At 39.3% G+C, this 26,967-nt stretch overlaps 1 protein-coding gene across 1 annotated transcript in view; it reads left to right on the top strand.

Annotated features, from left to right (window-relative positions):
• Positions 1-26,967, top strand: part of EGFR (epidermal growth factor receptor) — a 503,676-nt gene that overhangs the window by 367,721 nt on the left and 108,988 nt on the right. The window contains exons 7-13 of the mRNA XM_078663539.1: positions 1,083-1,224; positions 5,293-5,409; positions 11,775-11,895; positions 11,994-12,067; positions 17,664-17,754; positions 21,825-22,024; positions 25,067-25,199. Of these exons, the coding sequence (XP_078519665.1) occupies positions 1,083-1,224; positions 5,293-5,409; positions 11,775-11,895; positions 11,994-12,067; positions 17,664-17,754; positions 21,825-22,024; positions 25,067-25,199 (878 nt within the window). The remainder of the gene's footprint in view (positions 1-1,082; positions 1,225-5,292; positions 5,410-11,774; positions 11,896-11,993; positions 12,068-17,663; positions 17,755-21,824; positions 22,025-25,066; positions 25,200-26,967) is intronic.

The following is a 26,967-nucleotide window of genomic DNA, read 5'->3' as shown; positions in this document are numbered from 1 at the left end:
ACCCATGAAAAGTGAAGACACAAGAGAGTCTTAATGACCCCCCATCATCAATGATCATAAATATCATTTTATATTCGGACCTTCTGCATATACAGTTTATTTCACACCATTTCTTCATGGGTACTTGTTTTAATCAAAAGTATCAATCACAGATGCAAAGGGATGCAGTTGTCCAGTGAGGAAATAGCACATTAGAGACTTTGTGACTATTAGGAGTTGTTCCCATGCCGAAAGTTAATTGTTACATGTAATCTATGAGGCAGTAAACAGTGCTTGTGTGTCAAGATTGCTGTACTCTGTTAATAAACTTTAAATTGACTTCAGCTTTCTAGAGATAAACGTGTGGATGTAAGTTGTTCTAAGTAACCTTTAATTGGGCCGCATTTGTTTTCACTGCTAGGGCATAAATCGTAAATATGCAGCTAAGCACAATGTTCTATGCTATTTCTTTTCACTGTTGAGAGAGGAGGGAAGGGGCCAAGACTCACAAGAGGAGGAGTTTCGAAGTGTCATGTTGCCCCTCCCCGCCTCCTAATCAAGGTTATAAAAAGGATATCATAGTCTGTGCATCTGCATATGTTTATGCAAAGTGTTTTACATGTCTATTTGTTTTAAGAAATGTATTTACCAAAAACCAGGATGCAAGTTAATAAACTTGTGCCCAATGGTAAATCCACATTCATGGGATATCTTGAGTATTATGAGAGTTGTTTCACTGTGTAAAGTGATTAATGCAATCTGTGAGCTAGTAAAAAGTGTTTTGTCATGTCATGTTTGCTTTACTGTGGTAATGTACTCAATACTCAAACTCGAATTTGACATTTGACAGGTGTTTTGTGCCACAATTACATTAACTGCCATGTTAATGTTAATATTAAATTGCATTTATAAAGCGCTAATCACCAAAGGTCTCTAAGTGCCATGGAGTGTGTGTGCGCGCGTGTGTGTGTATATATATATATATGAATGATATTATATTATATTGTATTTTTGCATTACTGTAAAAGAGTAAATAAGCAGTCTTTATAGTACATGCTATACCTGCTATTTCCATTTGTTGATATCCTATGTTTAATTTACAGGCCTGTCGCCGGTTTCGTGACGGCAATACATGTAAGGAGAACTGTCCACCGTTGTTGTTGTATAACCCGAATACATATCAAATGGATGTAAACCCAGATGGAAAATATAGTTTCGGAGCCACTTGTTTAACAAAATGTCCACGTAAGTTAATGGCCATCCACATATATTTCTTATAAAGCAGTGCTCAAAGCAACATGATTGTGAGTATGCGATTGGTCAGGCCTGATGTAGAGTTAGATGGTAGCGTAAAATTCAGCAATACGTGGAGAAATCTTTGTCGTGGAGATATTCTAATATCTCTAATGTAAAAGTAATGTAAATTACTGGCCGAATTGGGATTACAAATAACAAAATAAAACTGCACTCACAAATGTTCCTACTTTGGACAATTCACCTGCAAACATTAACAAAATGTGCAGGCAGAAAATGGCAAATAAAGAGGAATTATCATGGGAATTGACTCACCAGTGGAAAAAGAATTCCCACAGTAATTCCCACGATAACTAGGGGCGTAGCTTCAGGGTGGTGTTTCGGGTGTTACATCCCCCAATAAATGTATTATGTAGTAAATAGTTGGGAACAGGTGCTTTCAGTCGGGTATGGTGAGGTGTTTGTGGAATTTCACCTAGGGTTTTTAAATGCACACACAAACTAAAATACACGGAGACACTCACACTCTCCCCTCCACTTCTTGAAGTTCCTAAAAAATGTTGGTAATTTTACAAAATATTTTGTTTTAAGTACCACTAACAATCCGCACTGCTCTCCTTTTCCACAGCCCTTAAGCCCCTCTCATGTCCTGCCTCTCAGATAACGAATGTTAACAAGATATGCCAGAGTGACTGCTGGGAAATCTGAAGCCCACACGCACCAGCCTTACTGGCCAAGCCACGCCCCTGCAGATAAACTGGAATAGCCCAGTAATTCTGCACTTTGGAATTAGGGGACGCCATGGTATTAGTAACCCTTGAAGCTGGAAATCCACTTTAGTATTCCAGGCCAGGGTCATTTGAAATAAGTTTTGATGCCGGGGTGCACACAGCTTTCCACAGGTGCTCAGCACCTTGGGTCATACCATCTTAGAAACAAGAACTTGATAAACAAAACACGAATAGAAACGCTTATTTCTAAATGCCGTGCTTTAAAAGAGCAGGCACTGTCCTGTACTGAATACCTGCACTTTTTTTATTTGAGAGGGAGAGTACCTGCATTTTTCAAGATCGGATTGGTGCTTATTAATAGTGAGTACCTGCACTGCTATATTTCCATTTAAAGTGCTACTTTGAGTCTTATGTATCAGTGACCTCACATCACTTTCGAACAATCTGAATTTTGTGTATTACGTTACTTTGCAGAAAGTGCCAGTGATGCAGGAAACAGCCCACTGTGATTTGCAGTATTGTCGGAGGAGCTGTGTATTAGAAATAGAAGTACAATCCCATGTTTGGGTGAATTGACAAATGATAGAATTTGTGGAAGTAGTACCTTCTGGCCTCACCGTGAACACTTTCAACATTAATTTGTTTGGGTGTGCTAGTAATTCGCAAGCAGGATCAAAGGAGTATTTAGAGAATATGTTAACTATGCCTGTCGGGGCCTGTGAGTGAATATTGTCCAAGCCAAAGAAAACATATTAATGTATACCAAGGGTTGCTGAAAATGCAGGCAACAAGACACAGCGAAAGAGGGAACCATAATTTAACAAAGAGGTAGGTAATAACTCACCTGTAATTAATTTGAACACAAATTTGGGGCTGATTCGAAAACATTTTGATATGATTTACTCTTATAGTACTTCTGTACTTGTGGCATTCACCTCTGATTCAGGAGTAAGTTAGGAACTCTAAGAGAGTAAGTCACTCTTACACATAGCCAAACCTTTGTGAATCATGTCCAATATGTTTTAGTTGACATAATATCCTGTGCAACGACTTGCAGCAGATGACATTAAGAAAACAAGCACGAGCAATGCCAAAATGGCTTAATGTGCCATTCATGTAAATATTGGCATTCACAAACATTGCTTACGTCTGTTGCACGCACAAAAGGTGTTTGTCGCATTAAAGCCAGCCCTATTGACTTTAAAAGTGCTGAGCAAAGTGGCCAAAAAATATTGCGTTCTCTATGGAATGCATGCAAATGATACAGAATCGAATGTAACAAAAGGTATGATGCTTGAGGGTCCTTTCCTGATGTAAAATAAGGTTTTCAAGCATGCCACTGGGAGCACTTGATTAAAGATGGAATGATACCCAAACACCAATAGCATGAGGTGAGAAGGTGATACTCCTCTGAATGCAGCCAAAGCCCACTCTATTTATGTTTCTACAGATTTTGTAGACATCTGCGCTGTCACATCACACAGAACAAGAATTGTCAAAGTCAGTAAGCCTCGTCTTGTCAACCTTTTGATTCACTAGTGCTTTTCGACAACAACGGTTGTCATATCTCAGAGGTGTGGACAACCAATAATGGACATATTTGAATTCAGACAGAGTAGGGTGGGCCACTGCTTTCTAGACCATTTAACCTGGGAAATGTGTGTCAATCTTGTGGTCCTTGGGTTTTAAATATGTCTTTCCTCCCATTGCTATGAATCCAAAGGTAGCGGTACAAATTAAGAGGTCAGAATTTGTTCCATTGATCATAGTGCCCTTATAGAGCATTTGGTTCCCCATTTCAGGTATTTCACCAGGAACTCGGTTTATCTTCTAGAGATATGTCCATCTGACATGCAATATTGCACTGCCCAAGACGATTCTCTGATGAGTCCATCTCCTTGGACTCTGAATCAAAATGGTAGGTCTCACCGAGACAGAATCTATAGGGAATGAGATGCTTTTGGGCAATGAAACAATTAACCTATTGGCAGGTCTTACACTCATCGTTGGAATTCTTTCCTTGACTGGGGCAATCAGTCCCTTACCCTGTCAACCCTGTGGTTAGTTGGAGGTACTATACTCTTTGGTTCCCTGGTTAATGAAGGACTTTCTAATTTTGAGTCCTCCACTGAAAGTGATTGTCCTAGCTTAGTACTGATCATCAGTGTTGAGAGGTTTGATGAAGTCACAATTTGAGCGTCTTAAAGCTCAAATCTTGAATGATCTGTTGCCATATAAGGTTTGATATTTGGCTCTAAAAAATCAGATTGGTAATTTGGCAATTTGTTCTACCTTATATTTTGTAAAAATTGCCAAAAGCATTACTTTTGACACTAGGCTTTATTTTCTTCTAAGATTTTGTCTAACTTGTAGTTGGATCATGAAATGTCCCTTTTATGATGTAACGTGTACAAGGGCTTACTGAGCGATCTATAGTGGAGGAACTTTGCAGCAGATGGGTGGCTTTCTCTTTAATGTCAGGTGAATTGTTTCCCTTAGCAGACGTTTGCAGGGAAACAATTTGGGTCTCCTCTTCAACCCTTGCTAACAACTACAGGCTGCTTCAGCAGCTAGTACAGAGGTTGCTGTGTCTCTTGTTGGTGCCTCATTAACGGCTTCCAGAATTTGTATGCAGCATTATATGACTAACGCATGTGTCTTAAAATATAGAGTGCGCCTGAGTCTTTGCCTGTTGTCACCAGTAAATGCTAAATGGATTTGGTATAAACTGAAGCAAAGTGATGAGGAAGAATGATGAGTAAGCAATGCCTAGAGTTATAAGTAATAACCCTTATTACACCAAATCCTCTCTTCCAACACCTATTTCAATGCGCACCTCTTTTAGTTCCCAGCTATGACATTTAAAATTTGTAAAAAAAGATGTTAGAACCATAGGAGGACTTTGCCCTATAAGGCATCAAAGAGGGATAGGCCTAAAGGAGGTAGAGATGGTAAACATCTTTATGATTTCAATTTTGGGACAAAGAGAGGATATGAATGGCGTATTTTACACCTCACGAAGTAAGGAATGTGGCATTGAACAGCTGATTCAGCATAAAGATTATCAGTATGTAAATTAGACTACAGTTCGGAGATCATTTTCTGACTTCTTGTATTATTGTTCATTTTAAGAAAATGTTTGCCCTTTCCTGTAATATAAGAGACAATTACAGCATATCTGTGTATAACTGTGTGTGTTGTAAAATAGTTGGTTTGTGTACTCTGCTGTTGTTTTCAAGTCAATAAACTGAAGTGTCCCAAAAATAGCCAACCCATGAGCTTAAGAAAACATGTCTGTGAACAATCACATCATTTCTTATCTTTCCAGACAATTATGTTGTAACGGATCATGGCTCCTGTGTTCGCACATGCGATGATAAATCCTATGAAGTAGAAGAAAATGGCGTAAGAAAATGCAAAAAATGTGATGGGCCATGCAACAAAGGTAAACATTGAGACAAAAATGGATCTAATTTGCCAAAAAACATAATCCTACACTGGCAGTCAAGTTCTCATAAACACTGATAACTATGATGATTCTTTTGAAGCATGGCATGATGGATTTAATTTTTCAGTATCCTGCTGATGTGCCAAGCAATAACAAAACAGATTTTTATCAATATATTTAAGGGGCTGATTTAGACTTCAGAGTATGGTCCATACTCCGTTGCCCTTATCGAGTAACCACACTCCGACTTTAGAGATGTCCACTGCCCAAGCGAACATCTCTAACATTTGCAGAAACCGCCAACAAGGTGGCGTCTGTCAATGTATTAAATCTTTTGACGGATAGCTCCACCATTATGATGTTACCATCTGTAATATTCTATGTAATTCATACACTTGATATTGCATTTCTTCTTATGTTTATTCCTTATGTTCTGTTACTATGGTTTCTCAGAATGCTGTTGTGTTCTCTGAGTGCATTCCACATAGGGAGCACTCTGGCTTTGACCACGACATGACTAGATGGTTGTACTTTTACTGCTAACTGAACAAACTACCTTAGTACTACAACTTTGCCTCCCGTGGATTTCTACATAATTTTACTGGCGACGATGCGTGCTCAACATTTGTGATCTCCCTTGGAATGATTCACAACCTCTTCTTCCTCCAGACCGTGCTCCTGTGTCATACGAAGGAAGGAAAATTAGTCTTCTTGGTTTTTTTGAAGACATCTTGTGTTTTCAGGGGAAGAAGATTAGAGGGAAAATTTATGTTGCATTTAAAGGGCTCAATATTTTGGGCTGGTTTCATCAAGGTCTCTTTGGTATGACACTTAAGCCTGGTGCTAAGGAACAAGTTTTTATTGCTACCTGCTCTGACTACTTACAAATGTTTAAATGCAAATTTCCTTCTGTTTTTAGTTCAAGATTGGGTAAAATAAAAGGATTCAAACACAGGATTATTGTTAAAGAGGGTTCAACACCGGTTAAACATAAGCTTCGAGGTGTGCCCTTCAGCATCAGAGACGATTTGAAAAAAGAACTTGAGATGCTGTGTGAGAATGGTGTGATAGAACCTGCAGAGTCTTCTCTTTGGCTTTCGCCTTTAGTTGTAGCTCGTAAAAGGGATGGCAAACTTAGGGTCTGTGTTGACCTTCGCTCTGTCAACAAAGTTATTTGGGTTGATTCTCACCCTCTTCCCCGAATTAATGATCTGTTTGCGGCTACCAAAGGTGCAAAGTTTTTCACCAAACTTGATTTAGCCAGTGCTTACCACCAGGTCGAGCTACATCCTGATTCCCGTCATTTAACTGCTTTCATCTCTCCTTTGGGCACCTTTCAGTATCGACGCATGCCTTTTGGCCTAGCTTCGGCTGCGTCGGTTTTTCAGCGGGTTATGAGTAATATCTTGGAAGGTGTTAAAGGAGTGACAGTTTTTCAAGATGACGTGTTGATTTTTGGCAAGGATGCTTCTTCTCATGATTCGGTCCTTGATAATGTTCTAAGTTTGTTTCAAGATCATGGTGTTGTTTTGAAATTGGAAAAGTGTAAGTTTATGTGTACCGAAGTTGAGTATCTTGGTCATACTTTGACACAAGATGGTATAAAGCCTAGACCTGCACTCTTGGACGCTATATCTAAAGCTCCGATCCCGTCTGACAAAACTGGTGTAAAGTCTCTTCTAGGTATTTGTGAATACTACGCCAAGTTTATTCCTCATTACGCAACTATTGTTCGTCCTATTAGTAACCTGTTGAAAAAAGGCGTTACATTTGTTTGGTGTGAAGAATGCGTTAAAGCTTATGAAGAAGTTAAACTATCTCTGACGTCTGATTCTGTCCTTAAACCCTTTGACCCTGCTTTACCATGCTGTTTGACTGTTGATGCAAGTCGTGTTGGCCTTGGTGCAACTTTAACGCAAAATGAGTGTGGCATTGAAAGAACTATCAGTTTTGCTTCCAGGGTTTTGAGATCTGCTGAGATTCAATACTCCGTGATAGAAAAGGAACTCTTGGCTTGTACATGGGCTATTGAGAAGTTTAGACCATTCATTTGGGGAAAGCGTTTCTTACTTCAAACCGATCACAAACCTTTGGTTAGTATTTTGGGAGGTGGTGTTACTAAGTGTTGCACACCTAGGATTTTAAGAATGGTGACCAGGCTTTTACAATATCATTTTGATGTTGTGTATATTGCTGGTGGGAAAAACGTGAGGGTAGATTTTTTGTCCCGGTTTCCACCTGCTGTTTGTGATGATGATGTTGACATCTCCTTTTCCAATCTTATTGAAGAAGACTGCGACGATTGTTTGGTTGCTTGTGTAGACATCCCTGAATTACAAGTTTGTTCTGAAGTAGAGTGGAGAAAGGCTTTTAAAGAAGACAGTGTTTTTCAGGATGTTTGCAATTTTGTCAAGGTGGGTTGGCCGCGTGAGACGATCTTGTCTTCTTCTCTTCAACCCTTTTCTAAGGTTGGGCATGAAATCTCCATTGAGGATGGTATTTTACTTCACAACGACAAAAGTATTCCTCCCTTTGCATTTAGGAAGGACATCATTGTGAAAGCTCATGAGGGTCATTTGGGTTGTCCACTTACCAAGCGCAGAATTCGTGACATGTTCTGGTGGCCCGCTATGGATTCGGATATTCATCTTTTTGTTGCGGACTGTTGTATCTGTAAATCTTCAGATAAGAGTCTCAAGACTTGGGTACCTCCTCTTATGCCGGTTGAGTGCCCTGATCGTCCTTGGGCTAAACTAGGTATCGATTTAATGGGACCTTATTCTGTGCTGAGTGGGTGTTCCAGGTTCATATTAGTCTTAGTTGACTATGCTTCTAAGTGGCCAGAGTTTAAGTTGATAAAAGATGCTGATACTAAAACAATCATTGAATTCTTGTGTGATGTTTGGAGTAGGGAAGGTTTTCCTGAAGTGTTGGTTTCCGACAATGGGAAGCAATTTGTGAGTCATGAATTTGTTGATTTTCTATCCAAATCTGGAGTTAAGCATGTCAAGAGTTCCCTTTATCATCCTCAAGGGAATGGCCTTGTTGAGAGGATGAACAGGGTTGTGGGAGACTGTGTGAAGTGGGCTAGGAGCAGTAATGTTGAGGTCAACAAAGCTTTGAAGAGCATGATTTGGTTTTATAGGACTACTCCTCATTCCTCCACTAAGGTCTCTCCTTTTGAGTTAATGAGAGGTCGTAAACCCAACACTTCGTTTTGTCCTGGATGGATGTCTAAGTGGATGAAATCCACTTCTGATGTCTCGAGTCTCATGTCCATTGTAAAGAGTAATGTTTTGCATGCTCAGTCCAAGCAAAAAGAAAATTTTGATGTAAGGAGAGGTACGAAAGAGAGCGTTTTGGAAGTTGGGGACTGTGTGAGGATCAGGAAATCTATACATGTACACAAAGGTGAAAGCAAGTTTGGGCCCCCTGTAAAAGTTGTTAAGATTGTAGGTAATGCTGTACAAGTTGAGGGAGGTTTCTGGTGGAATTTAAACAGAGTTGCTAAAGTCATCGGTAGCTCTTCTGCTGTCTCAAAAGGATCTTCTACCTTGTCTCCCTCTAAAAAATCCTCAGCAAATTCCTTTCCCACCAAAACTCCTTCCACTGAATTTGGAGTCAGGAAGAGTTCTCGCATTGTTAATAAACCTTTGAGGTTTAGAGATTAATAATTCTGTTTCCGTTTTATCTCCTTTGTTTTATTTGTTTTTTTAATTTATTTTATTCTTTTGAGAAGAGGAGGTGATGTAATATTCTATGTAATTCATACACTTGATATTGCATTTCTTCTTATGTTTATTCCTTATGTTCTGTTACTATGGTTTCTCAGAATGCTGTTGTGTTCTCTGAGTGCATTCCACATAGGGAGCACTCTGGCTTTGACCACGACATGACTAGATGGTTGTACTTTTACTGCTAATTGAATAAACTGCCTTAGTACTACAACTTTGCCTCCTGTGGATTTCTACACCATCCTTAAAACGTTTAAAATGTTTTATTGTTTTCAAAAAATAAAATTCCAAACCATGATTTTGCTTTTGAAAATAGAAAGAATAATAACTCTCACACAGTGGGAGCTCTCTCCCATGATGTAGGAGTAATTTTGCAGTATCCATTGCACCTTACAGCCAGGTTTTATGTGACAGTTCCGCGCAGTGAAAACTGGTTGTTAACCACCCACTCTAAATCGGGCAGATGGTCAAATGGCTGGATCTCTGAGTTCCCTCACTCAATAGGAGGAGTATCTCAGTATCGTAGATGGAGTATTGTCCGCTGCAGGCATACTGGAGGTCCACCCATAATCGAACTTTAACTCCATTATGTCATTGGGAGTGACATCATGTGACCTTTTACCAAGATCCAATCACAGCAAGTTACATTCTTCTTAAAAAAAAAGAAGGCCCTCGAAATAACGATACAAAGGCAGGTAAAAAGGGGTACAGAGACCATAATACAAACAACATATAGCCTACCCAGTTTAATGATTATAAGTAGAATATCTTGCCACAACAGGTGAGCACCATCTAGGATTGGACTACAAGGACCTGAATTTTTTACCAATATAATCATTTTGGAATCTAGTGATCCACTATGTAATACTGAATCTATGTCATCTGTATGTTTGTCTGATAATTGTATTTAATTGTATAGGATGAGGGATCTTGACTTTGGTCCTTCTATTCCTTTAAATATTTTTTTCTGGTTTTATTTTTTTTTTTGTATGATTATGGATGAGTGATATTTGTGGTCTGAATGTTATATATGTTGTTTGATTGATAGCATGATTGTCTTTCGGAGGGTTGTGTTTTGATCTTTCCAGTGCGATTGGGCAGCTTTAGTAGTAATTGTTGTGTTTGATCCTAAGGGACATTGTTATATTTACGTTTTGTTCTTACTTTGAATGTTCTATATCAAATGTTTCATATTTTGAATCAAAATGATGTTTTTTGGTACAGAGAAACAACAGCCCTTACTGTTGTTTTCAACTTCCAACGTATGTCTGTGAGCGGTATCTAAAAGTGCCTGGTCGGTTAAACTGAGACAATGTCAACATAGTGTTGTTTATAAAAAGTGCCGGGGTACGTTGGAAGTCTTCACCTCACAAGCGAGTTTTAGTCGACGCTTCACTAAACGAGTAACATCATTTGTGTGACTTTCATTATGTATATTAGCTCAAAATTTATAGTAGCACATTCATTTTTCGCAGAATATCCCCAGATGAAGGCAGTCTGGCCGAAATGCATTGGGATGACTAAGAACCATATGAATGATATAATGTATTCTGGGATTTGAAGTACAGTACGTTTGGAAACGGATTCAACTGAAATGTGATGCAACAATTGTAATTTAAAAAAAAATTTAATGGAAGAACTCTTTTATGTCAAAATATTTGATTGAATAAGGAAACCTTCATAGCAAGTACTTCAGTTTCAGTGCCCGGGGGACATACCCCACTTGGTGGGGATGCACCCAGATTGATGTTCATTACACTCAGGTTCAGTGACTGATTCCCTGGTGCACGACACAGCTACTAAGTTACCTTCACAACACGGTAGTGCGCTCAACTCACATCATGTAATGTAGGAAGTACAGCATACCTTGTTTTCTGAAATACTTCCATTGAATGTCTCTCACTTCAAAATATACATGAACTCTTTTTTATCATATATTTCTCTTTTAAAGTCTGTTATCTGAGTATATTTTACAATTGTTATATCCGCTTCTACAAGTTAACAAGATTAATTTAATTAACCAATCAATCAGTCAATTAACCAATTATTCATTCTAGCTAAAATCACTGTGATTAAAAAATTCCAGTTACCAAAGGCATTGGTACCAAAATGTTAAATCACCTAATTAGCTTGACACACTGGCTAAAAAATTAATTGCAATCAATTACATTTGAGTGATTTTGAACAAGTAAACTACGTTTGCTACATCAGTCATACCAACTTGCCACCTTTTAGAAACACAATTTAATTATTTAACTTCTGTTACACTTATATTGTTCAGACTGCTCTTGTTATCAAAGGTAACATATCCTACAAGACAAAAAAAAGCAATATTCTGTGGCACATGATTTGCCAATATGTGAAACAGTTTTTCCGATAATCTTGCTTTTGTTTGTTTGTTTGTTGATGGTTCACTAATGTGCATTTTTTTATAAACAAGCATTAGGACTGATGCAGATAGGCAACAAAAAACTTTCTTAATGCGTTTATTACTTTTTGTGGAGAGACCTTTTGCCATAAAATTCTGAAATAGAAAAAAACAATATATTATTTATATAAGTATCTTAGCCACGCTCATATGGCGCTGCTGCTTACTGCTAACTTTACATCTGTTCCATTTCTTAACAGTTTGCAGTGGACTACCTACTACTGCGCGTGTCCGTGCTATTAATCATTTTAATATTGAGAGTTTTGCAAACTGCACCACGATTCAGGGAGATGTTATAATCCTTCCTGTTACACTAGCTGGGTAAGTAGAAAATAGTTGTTAAGGTTCACATTTTAAAATGTTTATTTGAATTTACATTTTGTTGACACGTTTGTCGTTTCTTTCCTGCATCAATGTAGTGATGGTTTTGAAAAAATTCCGCCTTTGGACCACAATAAACTCAACTATTTTAAAAACGTAAAAGAAATAACAGGTCAGTATACAGATATACATTCTTGCATCATGAACTGTATGAAAAATCTAATTAGGAAACACAGAGGAAGTAAAATGTTCAAAAACATGCTAAAAGAAAATTTGAATCCCTAAAAATAATTGTAATGTGAAAAACGTTTTCTGATAATACTTCCCTGTTCTTATCTAGAACCATTAGAATGTGTGTGTCTTTACTGAAGCAGCTCCAAGGTCTTGAAGCGCCTGTCTGGAAGGAGGCAGGCTGTCTCTAGCAGCTGTGTGAGAATAGAGTAGAGAAAATGGGGAAAAAAGGAGATCTGGTTGTATGATATCACCACGCATGCCTAAACAACACGATTGGAACTACGACCGCATCTTTACGAGGCATGCCTTTACCACGCATGCTTTTACAACGATTTTCGTTGTAAAGTCATGATCGCTATAGGGATATGTGTGGTAAATTGAACACCCCGCCACTCTGCCCTGTGCCTTAACATCTGATAAGTCCCAGCCCCGCAATCCACCCCGCCACAGCCCTTAAAACTACCCCTGTCTCCTCACCCTGAGCCCTAACACTCGCCCCTGTCAAAAAACGACCCTGACCCCAGCCCCCCCGCCCTCTGCCCTAAAACTGACACCAGCCCTGAATACTCCCCCCACCCTTAGGACTACAACTCTGCGACCTCCCAAAAAAAGACCCTGACTCCAGCCCCCCACCCGAGTCCTAAAGCTGACTCACACCCCTGAAGATTGCCCTACCCCCACCACCCAGAGCCTTAAAACCCAGCCCTTAAAACTAACCCGACCGCCACCGCCCTGAGCCCTAAAGCCCTGCCCCCTGCCAAAATAACTACCCCGACCCCCCCGCCCTGAGTCCTAAAAGAGACGGCCAACCTCTACAAATTACCACCAACACAGCCCCACTTACAAGGTGTCTCAGAGCTTCCTCTCCAATCCTTCCTGTTCTGCTCCATGCCCATCCACATATCTAGACCGCAGACTGCCTTAACCACACATATGCATGTTTAGCGCAGAAGTGTGGTTTAGGCAATTGTTGTTCCACTTGCCTAGAAACAGCACACGTTCTAAAGGCCGCTTCCCAGGAGATCCAGTACAGTGGTTCTTAAATGTTTGACTTCTGCAGACCCCATTCAATAGCAAGTGGAAGCTAGAGGGCACCCCAAACCATTTCTGAAATGTGTACCTCATCAATAACATGTAAAAATGACACAAACAAATACATACTATATGAACTCAGCACATTTACGTTCTTCTGCACGTATATGCTTAAATATGACACCAACTACACACTGGTATATCATATTCACAAATCAATAAGTACTCATCTCAAATTCGAGCTGAGTGGTGGGACAGAAGTACCAAACTGATTCACATTGACCTCAGACAAACGCAAGAAAGCAATCAAGCTCAGTTTGGTCAAAGTGGGACGCCATGCAGAATCTCTAAGCAGTGATTTCCTGAAAGCTACAAGACCAGGTGCTCATTATGCCAGAGTACATGCTACCTATTGAAAAGTCGTACTCGGCCTGTGCAAGTAATTCAGCTCTGCTAAAATGTGCAGGCATGCCTCTTTCCCAAGATTGTAGATTTGTAGATTTGTGGAGCCTGTAAGTGCCTGCCATTGTGAAGCAGTAGATTGGATAACATTTAGCCGGGAAGATCCCCTTGGGCAGTATACCAAAGTATAAACAATAGATCACTGAGCGCTTGGAACACTAGTTCTCTAAGCATTTAAATGCATGTGATATTCTAGAAAAATCTTACGGAAATAAAAATAGCTTTTAGTCTGAAGCTGATTGTTAGTGCAGGCCCTAGCAAGTTTGAATAAGAACAGTGACTGTCCTCAACTTCTGATTAAAACGTTTTTAAAATGTTTCGGGTACAGTGGAGTTTAAGTAAGAATTATTGCTACTTGATGAAACTATTATCTACTTAGAAGCAGACATCTTTATTCAATTTCTTAACTAAAAATGATTATGATTATTGACAGAAAATAATAACTAGAGGTCATATGGCATCACAGACCACCTGAATAGGTGCTGAGGACCCCAGGGGTCCAAGGCCCTCAGGTTAAGAAACTCTGATCTAGAAGTTTAATTTTTTTTAATGAAAATAGGACTTGGGTGCTTTTCTGATCAAATGTCTGATGGACGGTTTCAAAAGTAAACTGGTAAGACTTTTAGCACTTCAAAACCTGAGCTGCCGGTGAAGTTGTTTTAGTGTGAGGAATAGAGTGTTGTAAACCCATGCTAGGCTCTTGAGCGAGTCAAATCTGTTTCCTGACAACTAGATCTGAGTATGCTTTGGTGAGTCTTTGGTCTGGTCCAAACCTCAGATGCATGTAGCTGCCATACTTCTTCAGGATTTACAGGGACCATTTGTAATGGCTTTAAAGTGGCCTTTCGTGATTGGTTGAAATAGTCTACTTTAGGCAACCTTAATGTTTGTGTGGAATATTTGTGCTCCATGCCTGATGGATTCAATGGCAAGTCGATTATCAATGATTGTTCTCAGGATTGCTTGCTCCAGCATATATATTTGTGTTATTTGTTTTAGGATGTTTCAGTGATCCAATTATTTAACCTGTTGCACACCCTTTATGCCTTACCAGTGCAGTATTTCACATGCATTCATTCACTTTTGGTGACAGTGTTTCTTTGTGTTCTTCCAAGAAGGCTCAGATACTGTTGTTTGCCTTCCTCAAAGAATCCTGAGTAGATGGGAGAGGTTCTCATGATCTCACAAAGTCAGGAATGGGTTGAATATTGTGTGGCTCAGCATTTTACCACAGCAGAAGTGTAGTATGTTTGTCCATTACTACTTTGAACTACCTTTCTTGTAAGAAAGAGGTAACCTCTTGAGTGTCTGACCCATACCAATTTCAGGTTGTCTAGTGAATATCATGATGTGATCTAGTTTGTCAGATATTCCAGTAGCAGGACGCATCCCACAATGGCTAATGTGACAAGAGGATTGTTACATAAAAGAACAAAACTCTGATAGGTAATAGATATTTTATTCAATTAATAACTTGCAGATACACTTTTGAGTGTTTGCTTCATGCATGTGACACAGATTCTAAAACATATTATGGTATGGTACTTGATTTTGTGTTGCACAAGGCCATGTAGTCTATGGATGCCAGTATTCAGATCTCTGTGTCCCATCATGCCGATTGGTGTCTTCCTTTCCAGATGTGTATCACTGCCTGGTTGGTCTAGTTTATATGTCACTGTTTAACTGTTTCATTTTGTATATTGCCATCTTCTTGGCCCCATGGCAGTGCCTGCATCTTACTATCCCACTGTGAGTGTCAATATTTTACATTCTGCGTTTGTGTTCGTCCCTACTTGTCCCTCTGTCCCAGGCCATTCATCCCTGGTACAGTGCTTGTCGATGTTTCCAGATCCCAGTATCAGTATACATGTCTACCTGTTCCCGTGTCTTTGTTTCCCTGTTTCTTCGTCCCAGTGTATGCTTTCTGCCCCCACACCTCAGTACCTGTAGTCTTTTAGATTTCAGAGTGCTTATTTATCTGTTCCAATGTGTGTACCGTCTAGCCTTATTGTCTGTTTTCCATTTCTTTTTGTCTGTGCCTTCCATTCCCAGTGCCTGTATCTTCTCACCATAGTGTTTATGCTTCCATGTCCCAATGCCCAGGCCTTCCTGCCCATTTTCTGTTGACCCCCTCTCCTGGTCCGTTTCTCCATGTTCCAGTTTCTTCATATCCTAGACGCATTGTCTTTCTGTACCTGCATAAGTAACTGATCTCTAATGTCTCTAAACGGCCGTTTCTGTTTTTCCTTGCTCCAGTGTAAACTTCTCCCTGATCCATTGATTACAAGCACACATGCCTGTTCTTGCTGTGTCAATGTCCATGACTCACTTTCCCAGGCTTCCTGTCCCTGTTCATGTTTCCTGCCCAAGTGTGTGTGTGAATGTCTGTCACAGTCCTTATCTCTTACTTTCAACGAAAGCTGCTTCACACTCTGGAGAAGTTGGCATAACTAGGAAACCAATCTGTTACCATCACACTTGTATCTGGTTGTGTAAATATAATAACCTTCTAATAAAGAACGAACAAAACAGTTTTAGGTACTTTGAGTTTTGAGCGCTGTACTCCATTCGTCCAATTCCAAAGTTAGCAGCGTTGGCAGTAACACCACATCCTCTCACTTTCTAAGTAAAATAGGGGCTAGGTTTGCTGTTGGAGGATAAAAGTTTACACAATTTCTGGTAGGAGCCAAAAACTCCCCTTAAAGTTAATCTCTCAGCAGTACCAATTCTTTAATATAAGAACCCAGTGGTTCCTTCTTTAATATTGTTGAGATTGTCCATGTATAAATGCAATATTTGACTATAAAGTTCAAAGAAAAGCTCTTGTGGAGAATACTGAATGCAAATTAAAAGCATTTACAGAATCCTGCAGTGTTGACTATGTTACTCACCTGATGTGTTGCAAATGTTGCTTTTTTTGCCTCAACTCTCTGACCCCTGCCCTCCAGGTGTTTGAGTGACCCCCCTCAAAACAATCGTTGATGCTTTTCACATAGATTAACGCTCCTGCTTTGGTCTTGCTGGCTAAAGACCTGGAGGAGATGGCAAAGTGCTGCTGGTGAGCTTCACGTCAGCTTTTTAAAGGAAAGTTGGACCGGGCACACATTGCTTCATACATCTACTCATATTTCTTCCCAGCAATGGTTCTAAGGCTAATGGATTAAATCCCATTTAGCATTAACTGTGCTCATGCTAATGTGTGCTTGAACATCTAAATGAGAGTTTTGTGATTCGCCATGGACTTTTGAGTGCCCACATCATAAGATGTTCCTATAAAAATAAGCAAATGGAAACTTGCAAAAGAACATATTGATTATGGGGCATGGAGACCCCAAAGGTCACAAAGAGATTCATTGGTATTAACACAGTCCACTGGCTGCTTACACAGGGGTTATTTCAGACCCTTACAATAAAGATGCAACAGCGTCTTCATACTAAACAGATTAAAATGATACTTCTCACAGATAAACAAGTTAAAAGGTATATCCAATCAAAAGATCTCACCTCATTGTTTAGTGCGTCGAATCAGGCTATAACTCTGTTCTGACTTCTTCTCTACGCTCCCTTTCCTTTCTTCTCTTTTACTCTTTTAAATTACTTAATTTACTTGATTAACCTTTATTTTGTATGCTATGTGTGGCTTGCAACAAAATGACTCATTGTCTGTCATTAGATGTACGTGCAAATAGGAGGTTTTGTTAAAGAGCCTTATCAACATTGGAGTTTTGTTCTGCTAAAAAATATTATGCTGTTGTACATTATACTTATTAACCAAATATAGGGACAATATACGCATCGCTTTTTCTTTCTTATAACTTTGACTTATGTTCTTGTTGTTTATCAAAAAGAATACAAATTATATATAAAAATGCCTTAAACTGTTTCAGTGATCAGGGTACATTCAGCCAGGCATGTTAGTAGAACATTATCTCACTGTGTACAAATATTGTTTGCAAGTCTATTCAGTTTAATTATAAATTCCCTACAAATTATGTACTTATTTCAAAGTATTTAGGGAAAACATTTTTCTTTCATTATAGGATATTTGGCAATTCAGGCCTGGCCTGATAATGCAACTCATCTCCATGCTTTTGAAAACCTGGAAATTATCCGTGGTAGATCAAAGACTTCGTAAGTAAAACTGAATTCTGGTTTATCTTGGAACACAGAAAGAAGGAATTGCTAGTTATCAAAGTTTATAGAAGGTCCTGAGTTGTTTTTAATGTCAACTCAAATAACTAACTTATATACTTGTTCTATAGTTTTTATGTTTTTTGTTTGATGGTGAATGAATAAGTAAGGAAGATAGGTTAGTGATTAAGTTACTTCACTCTTTCACTCACAATGATTCAATCAATCCTCCATCACTAACGCTGTAGTCACAAGTGAGTGTAGTAGGACCATACTGCAAAGATGGCTAGTAATGTACATTCATCTTCCTGGCTTGAGCAAAGACACCTCTTCAGGTTATCTATCAGAGGATAATGAGATACTTTGCGTAGATAGGGGCGTTCAGATACTTTCTGAAATGAAGAAGTGAGGAAGAGAGGATCACTTATACCAGAATGGTGTTCATAGCTTTGTTGCATAACCTGAGAAGACTTCTTATCTGGGCTTTTCTTGGTGCTTTGTGATTTTCAGTTTTGCTAGGACCTGACACAACCATCATATTCATAAAACGTTACTTTCAAAGGTTTTTCATACAAAATGAATATGACAAAAGGAATATCTAGATTCAAAATCCTGTCTCAGGCTATTGCACATCTAATACATGGGCTAATAACAGATTATATCTAGTAGTTATAGCAAATATCAATAACAATTATATCTTCATTATATGTAATCTCAGGATACAAATATAGATAATCAATCAGGATTTATTGAGGGCTGCTTATCACCCATGAGGGTATCCAGGCACTGAGGGCGGGGGGAGTAAAAGCAGCTGCTGCGGGCTATCCATCAATCAACCAGGTCTTCAGGCCCTGAGCTCCTGCAGGGTTGAAGGTGTTCAGAGCTGGAGTGGGAGAGTGTTCCAGGACTTTGTAGGTAGGTGGGTAAAGCATGGCTGCTGCTTCTGTGGATGTGTGGAGTGTGAGCCAAGGAGAGAGATGCGTAGCGCAGCTGTCTGACGGGCTGGTGGAAGTTAACTCTATGGTTAAGGTAGGCTGGACCCTTGTTGTAGAGGGTCTTGTAGGCATGCGTGAGTAGTTTTAACTGGCTCTCTTTGCTGATTGGCAGCAAGTGTAGTGCTTTGAGGCAGGGGTAATGTGGGTTTGCATCTGCTGCATTCTGAACCATCTGGAGTCTGTTTAGAAGTTGTGTGTTGATCTCCACGTAAAGGGCATTGTCATAGTCCAGATGGCTGGTAATGAGCGCCTGGGGGATTGTGCATCTGGTGTTGTTGGGAAGCCATTTGAATATTTTCTTCAACATTCGTAGGGTTAGGAAACATGATGACAAAAAGGCATCTTTCTGCTTCCTCATTGTGAGATTGCTTTTGAGTATGGTGCTAAGGTTCCTTGCTTGTTCTGTGGGTGTGAGTTGGCGGCCAGGTTGGGTTGGCTACCATGATTCTTTTCAGTGGAAGGTATTGTTCCCAAAGAAGAGTACCTCCGTGTTGAGTTTGGGGCAGTTGTTCTGCGTCCAGCTGATGACTTTGGTCATGCACCTGTGAAAGTTTAATTTGGTGGTGTTGGGGTCTGAGGACAGGGATATGATGAGCTGAGTGTGGTCTGAATAGGATATAATGTTCATAACGTGGGCTTTGACATGGTAGGCTAGCTCTGACATGTATGTGTTGAAAAGGGTGGGGCTGAGTCGCACTTGTGGGACGCCGCAAATGATGTCCTTTGGGCCTGAGGTGAAAGGTGGGAGGCGGATGCTCTAGATTCTACTAGTGAGAAAGGACGTGATCCATTTAAGGGCTTTCCCTTGCATTCCCATCTGGAGGAGACCCTGTAGGATGGTCTCATGAACACGGTGTCAAAGGCTATGGAGAGGTTGAGGAGTATCAGGGCTGTGTTATCTTCCTTGTCTAGGAGAGCCCTGATGTCATTGACTGTGATCAGGGCAGGTTCTGTGCTGTGATTTGAGCTGAATCCTGATTGGAAGGGGTTCAGGAGTTTGTTGGTTTTCAGGTGATTGGTGAGTTGGATGTTAATTGCTTTCTCCAGTACTTTTGCTGGAAAAGGGAGCAGGGAAAATGGGCGGTAGTTTTTGAGTTCTGCAGGGTCTGCAGAGGTTTTTGTAGCAGCAATTTGACTTCTGCGTGCTTTCAACCCACTGGGAAGATGGGGGAGTTGATGGAAGTGTTGAGGATGGTGGTGGAGTTGTTCCCTAGATGGAGCATATGGTGGAAGCGGGGATCTCTGGGTGCTCCTGAGTGGATGGTGCTAATGATGGTGGATTCTTTCCCATTGTTTTTGTTTTAATTGCTTTTTAATACTTTCTGTCAAATATATGAAAACATGTGCTTTTTTACATCCATTCGGAAAAACCACTTCCACCGTTCACCGGCGGAGTTCAATTTATTTTCTCCTCTTGTGTATGGAAGACATGGTTTTTCCAGACAGATGTGTGATTGATGTTTGGAATGTGGAATGAATGGTATGTGAGATGGGAGTATGGTACAGGAGAGATCATGGGGTATGTGTTCAATTGTGTAGTGATATGTCTTTGTTTCTAAACATAATGAATCCATACTTTCTATAATAGATGAAACATCATGTTTGAATGATGAAACCAAATAATGTTATGAAACAATTATGAAAGAAATGTGTTGCAAACATTAAAAACATAGAATTTTATAAAATACGTTTTTACAATTGATCTGGATCTGTTCACTGTTGGAGGTATTCCTGTGTGACAAGTAATTCAGGGTAGTAGGACTTTTTTCTATTAATTTTGCTTGTTTTTCCTGGTCCTCAGCCTGAATTTGAAAGTTGAATTAATTGAGAGGGGTCCATATTGTGTATTTTGTTGCTTATAGGTTTTTTCCTGGGAGCAACTTCACACCTCATTCACACCTGCTCAAAGAGTAATTATGGACTGTCAGAAGTAGCTTGTAAGGACTTCAGACAGGGCAAGGATAACTTTCTTAAAGGCCCCTTTCCAAAATATGTATTACAAATCCGACTTCACAAGTGATTTTGGCTTGTAATAAATATCTCAAAAAGTCAAAATATTTAATTTGTAGCATTTTCCTAGCTGGAGACAACGTTTCTTAAACTTAATAATATATCCTCAGTGTTTCTGTGGAAGAGCCAACCATGCTACAGTGGATTAGCTTTTAGGGCCTTTTCACTTTAAGGACATGTTTAACATTAAGATTTTACATGTCCTACTTCTAAATACCGTGGCTCCTGCATATTGGGCAATGAAGCCCACTTAATAGTGACTTATTCATATTTAAAAGAAATATTTAAATCTGTGAGAAAGGGGTTATTTTGACAGCTCAAATTTGTAATTTAAGACTACACAGCCTGGCTATAATGGTAAGCGTGGAGCTATGCTTTACAGTATCACTGCAGTGGATGGTACAATGAGTGCTGCAGTCCACTGGTAGTATTTAATTTACAAGCCCTGGGTACTCTTGGTACCATATACTAGGGACTTGTTAGCAAATTAAATAAATCAATCAAGTGTATACCAATTTTACCATATTGCGAGGAGGAGCACTAACACTTTACTGCTAGTTATCAGGGACAAAGTGCACATAACCAGCAAAATAGAGTACAGCAAAAAGGCACATATAATTGGGAGTGACCATGCAAAAAGAGCACATTTCCAACACTCTTTCAGTTTTTCTGATGTAGAACTGACTTATGCCTAAAAATCAGTGGTAATCACAGCATTCAAATGTAGATCAAAGGAATATATTTGAGAATTGAGGCCTACAGAAATGTGCACAAGAGATTAGACTATAGCATTGCATAGTGCATGTATTTCACTGCCTTTTCACCTTATCTCAACTAAGAATAAATTACACAGGCATGTACAGCTACTTTTTCTAGGCGTATGTCAAACTTTCACATGTAAAAAACTTTGTGAATTGGGTCCTTGCTACCTTTACACCTTCTTTCATATTAGAAATCCCTAAATGCTATAATGCTACTTACAATATTTCTGCCAACTGTGGATAATATGACTTTTAAAAAAAACATATTGCAATTTTATTGCTTTTTTCTTTTCTCACCTTTTAGTGGTCGTTTTTCTCTTGCTGTGATTCAATCAAACATATCATCCCTTGGGTTCCGGTCCCTCCGTGAAATAAGTGATGGAGATGTACTCCTGAGAAGGAATGCTCAGCTCTGTTACACAGATACAATAAATTGGACGAGTGTCTTCAGAACAAAGACTCAAAATATTACATCTGCTTTAAATAGACCTAAAGAGACCTGTTGTAAGTGTGTGGAATTAATTTGTGATTCGGAGTGTTATGCGTGAAAACAAGATGATCTAACCATAACAGAATATGCTACTGAATATATAAACATGAGTGTGGAAAAAGTCAGTAGTGATATTGTATGACAAACTGTAATCACAACACGATGTAAATTGAATTAAAAGAATTCTAAGAGGCAAGTTAACAAAGTATTTGCACATGTTCGAAGAATTACTCCTGTTCAGAACACTAGTAAGTCTATAACCACGTTGGTAATGTGGTGGGAACACCCCCCCAAAATTGCTAGGAGGAGTTTCAGAAGGGGGTGCCGAAATTGTAAAAAACGTTTAGAACTGCAATGGTCCTTTAATGTTTTATTTCCACATGCATAAATGTAGAATGACTACATTTTCATTCGATATGTGGACATTTTTTATGGATGTAGGATTTCTGAAAATCTGCAACAGTCACATGTTTCCAGGAGTAATCTTGGAATTCTTTGGCATTCATCATAAAAGTCCTGGTTGGACATCGGAAATGTGTACTCATTGTCTTACACATACCATGTATGTACATTTCAGACACTACTAGATTTCACAAGTAATTCTATAAAATCCATAGTGCCCATAATAAGCAGTTTACTGATCCATAAAAATCCACCTTATTGAAAAACTTCAGTTGTACATAATTACATTTATGTGGTCAGTCATTATGATAATTTGCATACATAAACAATGACACTTGTGCACACAAGTGTCACTTAGATGTGAAAATACCTTTGTCAATCGGGTCCTTCATGAATTCCAGAAAAAGTCAGAAATGTGTCCAAATATTAATCATAATTGTACAACTGTATCTTTTTGACTTTCCATTTTGTGAGTTATGTGAATGTGGTATTCAATGCTCTCTTTGAACTTAAGCTATTATGTCTCCCCTGACAGGGGCGTAACATAGGCCCCTGCAGCGCATGTGGTGCAGGGGGCCCCACAATCCTTCAGGGCGGCCTACAATCCTTCATGGGACCCCTATACAGCCCAAGATCAATGAACAGGAATCTCAGGGGCCCCTCATCATATTTCGCAGGGGGCCCCATCATTTTGTGTTACGCCACTGTCCCCTGACCATACCCCTTCTGAGATAGGCCCAAATCACTGGCCACAGTCTCTATGTAATAATCTCACATGCCAGCTATACCTCATCAGGACATTGCCTTAATCTGACTCACTAAACCTGATGTGGAGTGTTCACATCGCACACATGTGGCCATTTGGGGGAATCAATATCAAATTAATGATTTCATTTTTTTGAAAGTCTACTGTCCCCCTAGTATACAACTTTGGGAAATGTCGCTAAGGGGAAAGTCTGTAGTGCCACCATTAGTATTGAAGTCTGTATAGTGAACCATTATGTATTCTTGGCTTACTGCAATTTAGAGGAGGTATGATCATTCTGCCTTGCTCCACAGAAGTTACTGTAATCCTAATGGCCAGAAAGTGAGCACCCAAAAGGCGTTCACTACTTCTCTAAGAGCATTGGTTATGTGTGCCTATCATGCCCAAAGCAGTTTAACCCAATGCGGTGTTATTGCTTCTGCAGTATACGTAGCCCTACCATTTATATAATAGCCTGCATACTCCAAATGGCCTTCTATCTCAACTCACCCAGCACATTACAAATGACCAAGTTCTGAACAACCATTTTACGACTAGTAGAAGGGAATGCCCATTGTACATAACATAAACACAATTCAATAACCTATTTAATCTAAAAAGATTTTTATAAGTTCTTTGATATGATGAAGAAAAGCAGCTGAAGTAGGGAATCAGTTCAAATTGTACTGGCTCTGAAAAAATCCATTAAACCCTGTCCCAATGGATGTGTATCCATCATGCCTCAGGCTGGGCATGTTCTGCAACTGACAAGTGATTAGTTTAAAAGAAATAGAGTAAACTACAATTATTTCAAATCAAGTAGTTCTACAGCTAATTGATTAAAAGTGTCTAAAATGACTTGAATAGAAGTTTAAAATAAGTAATTTAAAAACTAACATCCTTTGATTAAAATTCCAAATTACAAAGTAATAATGCTGGTGATCCAACGTAAGCGGTCTATTCCATTCCATTTCAAAAAGCTTTATTCAACAGTTGTGTCATAAAAGCATATTTACACAAAAATGGAATTGTTTCCAAAGATAAAACATGATAAAACCATGAGGTATAAAAACATGTTAGGGTTATGTACAGACTGCCGAGATAAATGATAGAACACGTTAATGTGGTTAAAAGGACTACTTGGGCCATCCACTTAAGAACTTGGGTGATTGGTTCGACGAGCAGTTGTCCTTCTCCACCCAAATAAAAAAAATGGCCCTGGGCCTCCCAGACAACGCTCTAAAAAAACTGCAGGTGGTCCAGAATGCGGCAGCTAGGTTTGTGTTTAATATTAATATCAGAAACAGTGTCAAGCTACATCTGCATATGCTGCACTGTATGCCTGTCATCAAGCGTGTAAAGTTCAAGGCCTTGATTATCGCGCAGCATGCTTTTCATGCGGGGGGCCTGAATATCTTAGGAAACGCTTTGCAATTTACACGCCTGCCAGACACTTGAGGTCGGCATCCCAGCTTCTTGCACAGATACCCCGTGCGTGCTGCAAAGAATGGGGGGTAGGTCTCTTGCCTTTAGGGCAGCTACAGTCTGGAACTCCCTGCCTTATTCTTTGCGTAGCATTCAGGATCTGGGGCAATTTAAGAAACAGCTCAAAACTTTCCTGTTCGAACACATAGAGAGACCCATATATTTGACACCCAGAATTATTGTAATTTATGTCCTCTAATGATGCATCCTCTTTTTTTGTTTGAGAGTTTGAGGATTCCGACCAAACACATACAACTTGTGGCTTGATCAAAAGTGCTTTGTGATAACAATGCAATTGTTTTGTTATAGAGACGAGAGCTTAGTATGGCATGGTTTACTCACATTATTTTCTTTGACCCTCTGGAACATACCGAAAAGAGGCTCCTGTCCATATTATAAAGACTATATTTTTTCTTTCTCTTAGTGGCAGAAAAGAAAATATGTGACCCCTTATGTTCTAACAAAGGCTGCTGGGGCCCCGGACCTTTCAACTGCCTGTCCTGCCGCTATTTTCTTCGAATGGCAGAATGTGTGGAAACATGCAATATTATGAAAGGGTAAGAGCCTACCAAAATGCACTCTGTTCTTTTTTTAATATGTACTGCTATACAATACCAGTCAAATTCATTGATGGGCTGTGTAGTTAATAGTAAAGATTGAAGGACAAATGGTTGTAAATCTTTTGAGGTCGTTCAGTTTTTTCGTGGTTATTGATAGTGTGTCACTGAAGCCGTATTTTAAGGACAACAATAATGAGGTACCCTTGTGAAAAAATATGTTTTTTTCATGGATGTTGGTTAATCAAAATGTCAGAAGTAGTGAAAGCTTCATTGGTTCTCCTTTGATCCACAATAGCATCACAGAGATGGCACCTTCCTCTGTCCTTGCCCTGCCAATAGTCACCTATTTGCTGCTAAGCGGATAGGGGACTAGCACTAAACATTGGTCCAGGAGCGCCAGATCCATGTCAGACTTCAAGGCTAGCCAAATAAAACGCATTAACTTACAGACAATGTCAATGGAGCTTGTTTAGCATAGTCAGTAGTTATTCTGAAAATCTGGCATGGACTTGGCCCTTCTGAGCCTACAATGGGCATGCCTGGAATGAGGAAAAGATATTAGAAAAACTAAACAGAGACTTCTGCATCACTGGTATTGGGCGTACAGAGCAAGCTAAAGGTGGTAGCTGCTTTACTGAGAGGGAGCTCTTCCGTACTGGTATACAGGTACCTTCAAAGTCACTTGATTCATGTAAGACAAAAGAAAGGGAGTTCTCTTACAATCTATGGAGCATTTCATCTACAACTGTCACAACAAAAAAGGAACATAGTTTCGTTTTTTATTTCATTGTCAGTAGTGCCTCTTGTTAATTATGTATTCCAATGACAACGGCTGCCTATTGAGGTCGATCGGCTAGCGGGCTCCCTATGGAGACATTAACTCCTAAGGGTAAATGTGATGCCACCATAAAAGCAAAAACACATTTTGCTTTGTGTTGGGCTGGTTCGACCAAATGAATAGGCAAATCAATGGAGGCCTTTTCCATGGAATGTGCTGCTGAACCATAACTACACAATGATGACTACCATGCTGTTATTATTACACAGTCGCAGTCACCACAGTGTAATTACACTGTAGCAGTTTTCACTGTTTAGGTATGGGTCAGCTGCAAATAAAATGAAACTGACTTTTTATGATTTGCCTTTAAGTTTTGATCACCTTAACAGGTCTGCACCAAGTTTGGCAAGTGCTTGGAGCAGTCAGCGAAGATCTGGTATGCCAATTTTTATTCAGATCTGCACTTGGACAAATAAGTTAAAGGGAGGGGATAGGAAAAAAAGTTTTGTTTTCCTTTTTATCTCCCATAGGAAATTTTGCCCATTTACAGCCAAAACCGCTGAACAAATTCATAAGAAAGTAGAATTTTTCTCAAAAAGTCTTTTCAGTTGTTTTTAAGATATACGCATTTTAAAACATTGATAGGTGGGTTATAAGATTCATCACTTCTGTATATCATTTAAAATCATGATTCAGAAATCCGTGAATTCTGTCACTCACGTTTGAAATTTTTCTCAAATATAGTAGAGGACTATATTTATTATTTTTTCTGCCATCTTGAAATCCCATTTTTTCTAACAATCAGTACATCCCCCTCACTAGGGGAAGTATTGTGGTGCCCTCAGAGGCATACAAAATGGCAACAAGAAATTCACTAGAAAAAATTCAGATTTGCCATGTTGAAATCATGTTTTTTAATAAAATTGCATTTCTACAGCTGCATTTTATGCTTCTGAAAAAGGCACTCATTTGTGTAAAAAAATCCCA

The sequence above is a fragment of the Lissotriton helveticus genome, chromosome 10, assembly GCF_964261635.1.
Source record: "Lissotriton helveticus chromosome 10, aLisHel1.1, whole genome shotgun sequence".
Taxonomy (NCBI): Eukaryota; Metazoa; Chordata; class Amphibia; order Caudata; family Salamandridae; genus Lissotriton; species Lissotriton helveticus.
The sequence above is the reverse complement of the archived record's forward strand: the minus strand, read 5'-3'. Positions and strand labels throughout refer to the sequence as shown.